The sequence below is a fragment of the Phacochoerus africanus genome, chromosome 7, assembly GCF_016906955.1.
Source record: "Phacochoerus africanus isolate WHEZ1 chromosome 7, ROS_Pafr_v1, whole genome shotgun sequence".
In the NCBI taxonomy this organism is placed as follows: domain Eukaryota; kingdom Metazoa; phylum Chordata; class Mammalia; order Artiodactyla; family Suidae; genus Phacochoerus; species Phacochoerus africanus.
Genome location: NC_062550.1, coordinates 12089652 through 12100995, shown reverse-complemented (window position 1 = coordinate 12100995; position 11344 = coordinate 12089652). Strand labels below are relative to the sequence as shown.

Here is an 11344-nt window from a genome sequence, read left to right as displayed (position 1 = left end):
AGTAAAAAGAAAAAAAGAAACCCTAAAAGGACATTTAAAGATAGTGCGAGCGCAGGGGCTGCCAGCTGAGGGTCCAGGAAGGAGGATCCCAGAACGGGGGAGACGACTGCAGGCAGGGTTTGGGGTGCAGAAGTCCCTGAGGTCGCCCCAGCCTCCCGCTCAGAGAAGCGCTGCCTCCCAGATCTGTGGCACCATTCAGATCCGTGGGGGTGCTCAAGTCCCATCGCTGGGTGGGAGGCTCTGGGAGGGACAAAATCACACTACTGCTCAGATTCCTAAAGTATCTTTTGTTTTGTTTTTAATGTCCTGTTTTAAACAGCTCTGTTTTCCAAGGGTCATATGACCGCTCCTCCTCCACCCCCGCAGGCCAGGGGCGGGTGGGGCGCGGGCCGCCGTGGGTGTTGCAACGTCGGGCCACAAAGTGGGAGATCAGCTGTCGGGCGGCGGCCACGTGACCCGCCCCGGGGATAAATGGACCGCGCGGCCAGCGCTCGGCACCGTCGCCCTCCCGCCTCCTCGACCCCGTCGTGAGCTGTCGGAGCAGCCAGCCCCGGAGCCCTCCCCGAGCGCCGCGCCGCCGCAGCATGGAGCACTCACAGCCCAACAGGCAAGCGCGGGGCAGCCGCTGCCCTCCCGCCGCCGAGCTCCCGAGGCTGAGCCGGGAAGCAGGAAGCGACCTCGCTGAGCGGCCAGTCACTTGGGCTTTAGCGTGCGGAGGCGCTGGGTTCCGATCTTGCCCCGTGGGGTGGTTGGAGGGATGAAAGGCGACTTTACAGCCTGGCGCCCTGGCTCAGGATGGGCGACCCGGCGGGAATGTTACTATGCGATCCAGCTTAGTTTGGGGCTTTGGACGTGTGAGTGTGTTTGGAGGTGGCCGTGGGCGTAATCCGGGATCCTGGGGCTGCCTGAGCCTGGGTGAGAGAGCCTGGTCTTTCTACTATACTAGGGCCGCCTCCTGGCCACATCCACCTCTCTCGCTAGCTGCTGAATGCCTGAATGCCTATCGGAGTTCGGGTCCCCATTTGCTGATGAGGATGGCACACACAGTTGAGGGAGGCAGGAAGGCCACCGTTTTCTGGCTAACTGGGATTTGCACCCTGGTCTGTCTAATGCCAAGTCTGGCTCCTTCCCTTTTTCCAAGAATTTGATCACAGTAGAGCAGGGGATGGGGTTCCTGGAAGGGGTGCTGCTGGAGGGAAAGGAGAAATGACATTTCTGTGGGAGGTGGATAGGGACAAATGGCAGAAATACTCCCAGAAAGGGCTTTTTTTTTTTTTTTGAGTAAAGCTAGCTTTATTTAGGCTTTTAAACTCAAACACTTGTGATGAGCCTAACTTTAAAAAGGATCATGAGATTTATACCTGAAACTTCAACACAGGTAGAGAATTAAATCATGGGTCTAAGTGCCAATCAAAGCAATTACAGTGTTGAATATGAGTGTTCACCCTGCCCCCTGCTGCTGCTTCCTGGGCTGTGCTGCCTCCTTCTCTCCTCCACTGTGAATAACTGGTACCAGGATTTTCCTAGTTTTGTTGGGGTTTTTTTTGTTTTGTTTTGTTTTTCCTTGCCCCGCCTGTGGCATGTTAAAGTTCCAGGGCCAGGAATCTAACCCGCACAACAGCAGCAACCTGAGTCACAGCAGTGACAACCCTGGATCCTTAACCTGCTGAGCCACCAGGGAACTCCCCAGGATTTCTCTCTTGGTTTGGGGGAAATTACATAGTATTTTAATGACTGACAAGTGCGGATGGGCTTGCAACTTAAGGCAGTTGAAGGAAGCTGTGTATTAGGTGGGAGTCTGGATTTCAGCAGAGGAGCCTGATGCAAGCCGAAATCTCTTGAAGGGCTGTGGACAGTACCCTCAGAAGCACCAGCGTTGGGAAGAACCCTGCTCATAGCCACTCTCTTGCTCACTGCCCTCCTCCCCTCTACAGCATGCCCCAGGATTTGTCAGAGGCCCTGAAGGAGGCCACCAAGGAGGTGCACGTCCAGGCTGAGAATGCCGAGTTCATGAAGAACTTTCAGAAGGGCGAGGTCACCCGAGAAGGCTTTAAGGTATGTGTCGTGGTGGTTCCAGCCATGACGGAGGGTAGTATGATGGATGTGGGTGTGAGGCTAAGGCTAGTGGTTTAAGTGGGGAGGGGAACCAGGGATGCTGAGGGGCCAGATGAGCATATTTGAGGGCATCATTTTACAGATCATGCCATTGAGGCACAGAGAGGGAAGGTGACTTACCCAAGGTAACACAGCAAATTCACAGCCGTCTATGGGGTGTTCTGGAGGGCCTGGGGCAGTAGTGCCATTAACTGACCACCCAGTCCGTACGTGGCATTTTACACACTTGGTTTCTAATCTGTGCCTCAACCTTGGTAGGGAAGATGAGGAAGGAAAGGCTCAGAGAAGTTAAGTAACTAACAGAAGGTCACACAGCCAGTAAGTAAATGAGGAAGGCCAAACACAAACCAAGGCAGAGCTTGTGCTTCTGACCTAATTCTCTGCCTCTGAAGGCAAATGGCGCGTATGGGTTCATCCATTTCCTAAGAGTAAGACTGTGGGCACCTCGTGTGACCGCTTGAAGGTACCTTGTCCTGATTCGTGAAATGAGATTTGCCACCTGCAGGGTTTTCTTAAGTGTCCACTCTATGGGAGGCACTGATTTTGCAATTTCTCAGCACAGTTGTGAAATTCATGCAAATGGAAGAAACGCACATGACCAAGAACCAGGCAGGTGCAGGGCGTGAGAAAAGGCTTGTTCCGGTTGGACGGTGGGGGTGAGGAGTGGTAGTCCACCACGCCTGACACCCCCGCCTTTGGCTCAGTGGACCCTTCCCCACACTTCCAACATGAGAGGCCCCTCATGTTGAAGGGAGATCGAATGTGCCATTTTAGGGAGTTGGGGCCCCGGGCTATGTTCGGTGGGTGCTGGGTCTAGTCCTTGCTTCCCCATTCCCCTCCCCACCCTCACCTAAAGCTTCCCAGTTGCAGCGGTGTGGCTGAGGGCAGTGGGAGTGGGGCATTGGCTGCTGGAGTGCCCCATCTCCAGCCGCCATAGACTTTGACTCTCACTTCTCAGCCCCTGAGTTCAAAGTCAGCACAAAGATCCATGAGAGGACACAGGGCTTGCTCAGACTCTGCTGATGGAGGCAGCACGCATGACATCTCAGCCTCTGATATGAGTGCTCTGTGCCTGGCTGCACCCAGCGCTTTGCCTGTGGCCCTGCTCGACGCGCACACCAGCCCCATTGAAGCATGTGGTCAGCTGACCCGTCTTTGCAGGGCGGGGACGCGAGGTTTGAGACCTCACATGGCCCACTCAGACCGCACGTGGCCCAGAGAGGGCCCGTGGCTTGCCTACGGTCACAGAGCTGAGGCCTGGCTGAGCCGAGTCAGAACCAGGTCGGTCACGGTCGAAAGCCCAGGCTGCCTGGCGGTCCACCCCGGTGATAAATGGGGCTGCGATGACGGTTTATGGCCCAGAAATCACCTGGAAACCTCAGCCAGAACATCTAAACTTTGTTCTCCTTCGAACTGCAGAATTAATGTGTAACGGGAGTTCCCTAAGCCAAAGGGCCCTGGGCCTGCCCCCCTGCCCACCTTCCGAGGTGGTGGGGTTCAGTGGGGGCCTCTGGGAAGGAGGATCGCCCCCTGCAGACGGCCACCCAGAGGTCAGAGGCTGGGGATGCCTGGCATCTCCTTTCATTGGGTTTCTGCCTTGCTCCTGGGCTCGGCTCCCCTTTCATTTCTTACCAGCTGTGTGACCTCCATGGCTCGTACCCTCTCTGAGCCTCACTTTCATTTTCTGTACAAGGGGGATAGTGATTCCTTTGTGGGCCTTTCCCAGGGATTAAGTGAGGCTGCATGGCCTTGTGTCCAGGGTGATAACGACAGTTTCAGGCTCAGAAAGTACATCATGGGATTTTTCTCCTGTGACCCTCCCTCTGGCTGCCATGGGGGGAGGTTTGGAGGGGCAAGTAGGAGGTGGGAGCCCAGCCTGGGGAGGTGAGGAGGGTCTCTCTAAAGGCAGTAGTGCAGAGGGGGCTGAATGAGGGTTTTTTTTTTTTTTTTTTTTTTTAAATAATGGCTGCACCTGCAGCCTATGGAACCTTCCGGGCCAGAGACTGAATCCAAGCCGCAGTTGCAGCAACGCTGGATCCTTTAAGGAACTTTGCCAGGCCAGGGATTGAACCCGTACCTCTGCAGCGACCTGAGCCACTGCAATCAGATTGTTAACCCACTGAGGCCCAGCGAGAGCTCCCTGGATGTTGGGGGTGGGGGGGGTGCATTCTCTTTAAAAAAATTTTTTATTATAGTTGACTTACAATGTTCTGTCAATTTCTGCTGTACAGCAAAGTGACCCAGTTAAACATACATATATGTGGGTATATATATGTATGTGTATGTATATATACGCATACATTCTTTTCTTCTTATCTTTAATCATGTTCTGTCACAGTGAGCAGATATAGTTCCCTGTGCCGCACAGTAGGACCTCATTGCTTATCCCTTCTAAATGTGATCGTTTGCATCCACTAACCCCAAACTCCCTGTCCATCCCACTCCAGCCCTACCTCCCCCTTGGCCACCCCAAGTCTGTTCTCTCTGTCTGTGAGTCTGTTTCTGTTCTGAAGATAGGTTCATTGGTGCCAGATTTTAGAGTGCAGATAGAAGTGGTATCGTATGGTACTTGTCTTTTTTTTTCTGACTTAACCTCACTTAGGATGGGAATCTCCAGTTCCGTCCATCATGCTGCAAATGGCATTATTTTGTTCTTTTTCTTTTTTTATTTGTGTGTGTGTGTGTGTGTGTGTCTTTCGAGGGCCGTACCCACAGCATATGGAGGTTCCCAGGCTAGGGGGGTGAATCAGAACTGCAGCCCTTGGCCTACGCCACAGCCATGCCAAATCCAAGTTGCCTCTGTGACCTACCCCACAGCTCACGGCAATGCTGGATCCTTAACCCACTGAGAGAGGCCAGGGATTGAACCTGCATCTTCATGGATATCAGTCAGATTCATTTCCACTGAGCCACGACAGGAACGCCTTTTTTGTTCTTTTTTTAAGGCTGCGTAGTATTCCACTGTGTCTCTGTCCCACATCTTCTCATACCGACCTGCTCACTCTGGTTGCAGCTGGTGATGGCGTCCTTGTACCACATCTACGATGCCCTGGAGGAGGAGATTGAGCACAACAAGGAGAACCCGGTCTACACGCCCCTCTACTTCCCGGAAGAGCTGCACCGCCGGGCCGCCCTGGAGCAGGACATGGCCTTCTGGTATGGGCCCCGCTGGCAGGAGGCCATCCCCTACACGCAGGCCACCAAGCGCTACGTGCGGCGACTGCAGCAGGTGGGGCGCTTCGAGCCCGAGCTGCTGGTGGCCCATGCCTACACCCGCTACATGGGTGACCTGTCTGGGGGCCAGGTCCTCAAGAAGATCGCTCAGAAGGCCCTGGACCTGCCCAGCTCCGGGGAGGGCCTGGCCTTCTTCACTTTCCCCAATGTCGCCAACGCCACCAAGTTCAAGCAGCTGTACCGCTCCCGAATGAACACTCTGGAGATGACCCCCGAGGTCAAGCAGAGGGTCCTCGAGGAAGCCAAGACCGCCTTCCTGCTCAACATTCAGGTGAGGGTCTGGACGCCCAGCCGCTGCTCCAGGAATATTCCTCGTAGAGCAGGGGAGGGGACCGAGGGTCACGGGTAAGGGCTTAGGGGTCTGTGCTGTGGTTCTGCCACTTACCGGCTGGGTGATCGTGGGCAGATCCCCTAATCGCCCTTTGCTTCAGTTTCCCCATGTGCAAAATGGGGATGGAATGCTTCCTACCTCGGGGTTGTCATGAGGGTTAAGAGAGTTTGAAATAACAGAGTCCCCATGGCAGGGCCTGGCCCAGGGTCAGCCCCTCTAACATGAGCTACTGTTCCTACGGGGCGTGCGTGTCACCGTTGCAGAACTCTGTGACAGCATACAAGTTGTCTGAGCGCTTGTGCGCAGCCAGGTTGGCACAGCCGAGGTCACAGGTGCCGCAGAGGTGGCCTCTGGGCCTCTCAGCCCAGCCAGCGGCAGGAGGCATCTTTCTACGAGCACCCCAGATCCCGGGGGCTGTGGGCTTCGAGCAAGGCCCTGCCTTGAAGGATGACTTCCTGGACAGGGTCAGGGGCGGGAGGGTTCCCAGTGGCGGTGAGGTTCCTTCTAACCCAAAAGTTGTAGAACCCCATCTCCCCCCTCCTCTACCTGGAGGCCCTGTGAGGACAGCCTCCTTATGCCCAGCCTGGGGCCTCAGAAGAGACTGGTCAGGACTCTTTTTTTTTTTTTAATTTTAGTTTTTTTTTAAATTATAGTTGATTTACAGTGTTCTGTCAATTTCTGCTGTACAGTAAAGTGGCCCAGTTACACATACATATATACATTTTTTTTTCTCATGTTATCTTTCATCATGTTCCAGCACGAGTGATTAGACACAGTTGCCTGTGCTATAAGGCAGAATCTCATGGTTTATCCACTCCAAATGCTACAGTTTGCATCTACTAACCCCAAACTCCCAGTCCATCCCAGTCCCTCCCCCTCCCTCTTGGCAGCCACAGTTCTGTTCTCCATGTCCATGAATCTGTTTCTTTTCTATAGATAGGTGCATTTATGCCATATTTTAGATTCCAGGTATAAGTGATATCATATGGTATTTATGCCATATTTTAGATTCCAGATATAAGTGATATCATATGGGTATTTATGCCATATTTTAGATTCCAGGTATAAGTGATATCATACGGTATTTATCTTTCTCTTTCTGCCTTACTTAGTATGATAATCTCTAGTTCCTTCCATGCTGCTGGAAATGGCATTATTTTGTTCTTTTTTATGGCTGAGTAGTATTCCACTGTATCTCTGTTCCGCATCTTCTTCATCCATTCATCTGTCAATGGACATGTAGGTTGTTTCCATGTCTTGGCTATTGGGAAGAGTGCTGCAGTGAACATAGGGGTGCCTGTATCTTCTTCTTTTTTCTTTTTTTTAAATTATTTAAAACATTTTAAAAACCATAGTTGGTTTACAATAGTCAGTCCATTTCGGCTATGCAAGCAAAGTGACCCAGCTGTATATGTATCTATACATTCTTTTTTTTTTTTTTTTCCCCACGTTATCCTCCACTATACCCACAAGTGTCTGGGTATAGTTCCCTGTGCCCTATCTTTTTCAATGAACGTTTTGTCTGGTTACATGCCCAGGAGTGGGATTGCTGGATCATATGGTAGTTCTATATTCAGTTCTCTCAGGTACCTCCATACGGTTCCCGCAGTGGTTGTAGCCCGTTTATACTCCCACCAACCGTGTAGGAGGTCGGAGCACTTGTTAATGGAGCAGTGCCCTTCCCTTGCATTCCCCTAAAAAAAAAAAAAAATCACCCACGAAATCTGGTCCTCCAGAAAAATCTGTGACTGTCAGAGAGGTGTTGGAGGAAGAGTGGGAGGCTCGGAGCCTGTGCCCCTTTGGAGGCTGGCTCTCGCCCCCCGACCTCTGGGTTAGCCTGGGCCCTGGGGCTTCATCTCTGGGAGCTGCAGCTTCCTCATCTGTAAAGGCTGGCTAACGAACATACCATCACACACTCACCAAGGGCAAATCTCACCAAGAGAGGTGAGTGAGGACGGGGGGCTGCAGAGTGTATACACTAGGGGACCACTCGTGAAACAGCACTTGCCAGGGGGACCCAGGACGGCTCTTATTGGGGAGCATCTGGGGAGGAGCAGGCAGGCGAGTCAGATGGACTTGTGCCATCTGGTGACAGGCACACGGATGTCAGTAGTTCCTCTACGATTTTTTTTGTTCTAATGTTTTATCACCCAGCCTTAAGCCTACCTTCAGCCAGCCTGGCACCGCCTCTCACGGGGACATACCGCTTTTGTCTTGCAGCTGTTTGAGGAGGTGCAGGAGCTGCTGACCCAGGACACTAAGGACCAGAGACCCCCGCAGGCATCCGACGTCCGCAAGAGGGCCGGCAGCCGGGTGCAAGGTGAGGGCCTCCAGGGGGTGCTGTTTCCCCCGGGCTCTGTGGGAGGGCACATGGCCCAGTTGGCTGGCTCTAGCATCTCTGGACTCTTCTGTTCCCGTGTGTTAAATGAGCAGTTGTTTGGGGGTAGGCAGAGGGCCTGGGGCCAGCCTTCAGGGGATGACTTTGGGCAAGCCTCCATCTCCCCGACTCTAGAATCAGGGAAGTGGAGGAGTGAAGCTCAGACACCTGCTTAGCAGCCACCCTAGGCCTTTGTTCCTGGTCCCACCCTTGCACACCCACCCTGCGGCTTTCTCAGGTGTGCCAACACCACGTGGACCCCTCTGCTGGCAAGACTGAGCCCAGGAGTGTTGAAATGTGGCCGGTCCTGATGGGATTGGCTCCTGGTGGGGGTGAGGGGACTGGCTGTACACACCAGTTTTCAAAGCGTGGCTCCCCTGGGCACCCCTGGAGGGTACTTCCTCACAGTGTGTCTGAAAATGGAAGAATGGACAGCTTGGAGCAGTAGTAAGCTCGCTGTCTTTGGAGGTATCCAAGCATTGGCTAGAGGGCTGCTCATCGGCATGGAGCTGGGACTGTCGCAGACACTGCTGCGGCCCCTCTGCTTTATTTTTCTGTGACCTCTGGCCTCCCAGTGTTGACAGTGTCCCCTTTTCTCTTTCAGACTCCACTCCCGTGACAACCCCCAGGGGGAAGCCGCAGCTCAGCGTCCTCTCCCAGGTGCCGCTCATCCGATGGGTCCTGACACTCAGCTTTCTGGTGGCAACGGTCGCCATGGGGCTTTATGCCATGTGAATGCAACCCTGTGAATGCAACCGTGCTGGCTCCTGGGGGCCGTGAACTCTGCCTGGAGAGGGACGGTCTCTTGACTGGCTTCCTTGTTGGGCATGTGGGGGTCGGGGGAGGCTCTGAGGGCCCCCGCCCTCTCCCTGCGTCCCTCCCTCTCGCTGGAAAAAAGGAGTCTGTGGCATCTTTCCCAACCAAGAGCACATGCAGCCAGTGCCCTGAACTTCAGAGAGGGACAAGGGGTCCAGCATGGCCCCCTCGCACCCTCCCCGTCCCGTTCCTGCAGCAGAGCCCAGAGGATGGAGCCAGCCAGAAGCCGCAGCTGTTTCTGAGCCTCCAAACACCGCGGGTCCGCGGTCTCCCTTTTGACGTGCCTTGACTGCCTTCCTGTGGGCCGTGGCAATTTTTATAGAACTGTGCAAAGATGTTGTGTCTCGTGTTTCTGTCTTGTTTTTGTTGGAGCCACTCTTCGTTCCCGGCTCAGCCTGAACTGTGGTATTTTGTTGTGTTCTGTTTTTATAGCAAGGTGGGGTGAGGGGTGGGGAGGGAGCTGTTTTAACAGCACTGTGGCCTTGGTCACTAACTTTTATGTGAAGTAATAAAGTACACGGCCTGATAGTACCTCGAAGTGTTTTTTCTTGGGTTCTGTTTCCCTTGGGGAGCTGACCTTGTCCTTACTCATTTTTTGAAAGCCCAGTGGGGAGGAGGGGTGAAGGGGGTGACAGGAGCTGGTTTGGGGTGTCTTGCTCTATTCCGAGGATGTGGAGGGCAGGTCTTTGTGATGAGACTCGGCTTTACTGAGGATGGGATTCCCTGTTAGGCTGAGATGAGCAGATTTCGGAATAAAATTTGTGTCCTGTCCAAGTGACTCTTAGAGACTGAGCTAAGATCCCTGGTTCAGATGCCTGCTTCTTCACTTTGTAGCCCTGCCTTTGAGGTTAGTAAGTAGCCTTTCTGGAGCTCAGTTCTGTCACCTTGGTGAGACTCAGCTCACCTGCCTGTCTAAGAAGCAAAGGAGATGCGTGTAACAGGCACACCACTAACTCCTATCATGAAACCGGGGAGATCCGTGTTCTGTGATTCTTGCTAAGTGCTGTGCTAGTCACCCCACCGTTGTCATCTCATTTGATCCTTGGGAGAAGAGCTGTGAAGAATGTTACAGCTCTCTGAGGCTCAGGAAGGATTTAAACCAGGTCTGGCCAGCTCCAAACCCAGAGCTTTCCCACTGCAATCTCCTGAAAGCCACTGAAATGGGAAAAAATGCAGCCTCCCGATTTGGGGGCGTGAAAGGCCCTTGGTGAAGGTGTGTTTGGGAGAGCAGAGAGGGGACTAGGCGTTTCCTTCCAGGACTAGTTCATGAGGACTGGGAGCCAGGAGACCACTGTCACTAGTCCTGGCCTTGTCACTTAAGTCTGGAACCTTGGTCAAGTCCCTTCAAGTGTCCTTTAGTTCACTGGCAAAATAACAATACACCTGCCTCCCACAGCTGAGAGGTCGGTGGCATGGGAACACCCATCTGGATGGTGGCATCCGGATAGCCGGGTACCCTGGGCCCCACCCTGAGAAGTTCTAATTCTGGAAACTTGGGTGGGACTCTGGAATCGCTGTTTATGCAAAGCTTCCTGGGAGATCCCAGAGGAACCACTGTTTGTGAGATTATAGAGGCATTATACAAGCATAGGCATTCACCCTGGGCCCCATTTCCAGTGTTCTGTGACAAGGGGACCGATCTCATTGTTTGTAGTGACAAAGAAAGGAAGGAAGGGAGGGAGGGGAGAGAGAGAAACCATCTTGAATTCTACTAACAGGAAAATGGCTAATTTGTATTCTGTTCACACTGGAAAATTCAGGAGCTGCTATGTAGAATGCGTTAAAGCCATGTCTCCATGCAGAGGGAACTCCGTGAAGTTTCAAATGCATTTGATATAACTTTGAGCCCCTCTAGTCAGGATTTTATTTTACTTTATTTTATTCTAATCTATTCTATTCGATTTTTTGCCACCCTGTGTAAATTCCCAGGCCAGGGACTGAACCTAAGCCACAGGCAGTGATCTGAACTGCTGCAGTGACAATGCTGGACCCTTAACCCCATGTACCGCAAAGGAAGCCCAACAGATTCATATTTTATTTATTTATTTATTTTCTGGGTTTTTTTTGTCTTTTTTTTTTTTTTGCTATTTCTTGGGCAGCTCCCGCAGCATATGCAGGTTCCCAGGCTAGGGGTGGAATCGGAGCTGTAGCCACTGGCCTACGCCAGAGCCACAGCAACGCGGGATCCGAGCCGCGTCTGCAACCTACACCACAGCTCACGGCAACGCCGGATCGTTAACCCACTGAGCAAGGGCCGGGACCGAACCCGCAACCTCACGGTTCCTAGTCGGATTCGTTAACCACTGCGCCACGACGGGAACTCCCAGACTCATGTTTTAAACACGCCTCTTAAATATGAGCAAATGTAGCCAATGTAATGAACCGTCCTTTCCAACAGTTCACCACGGTGCCAGTGCGAATGGAAAAGAAGGGAGGACTGGTTACCAAATTCTTGTTGCCGCTTGAGAATC

The 11344-nt window shown here is 52.9% G+C and overlaps 1 protein-coding gene across 1 annotated transcript; it reads left to right on the top strand.

The window, feature by feature from the left end:
* Positions 1 to 454: 454 nt before the first annotated feature.
* Positions 455 to 9404, top strand: HMOX1 (heme oxygenase 1). Its single transcript, XM_047786430.1, has 5 exons — positions 455 to 607; positions 1935 to 2055; positions 5129 to 5620; positions 7901 to 8000; positions 8662 to 9404. Exons 1-5 carry the CDS (start codon positions 585 to 587, stop codon positions 8790 to 8792), a joined length of 867 nt encoding a protein of 288 aa, XP_047642386.1. The 5' UTR covers positions 455 to 584; the 3' UTR covers positions 8793 to 9404.
* Positions 9405 to 11344: the final 1940 nt, after the last annotated feature.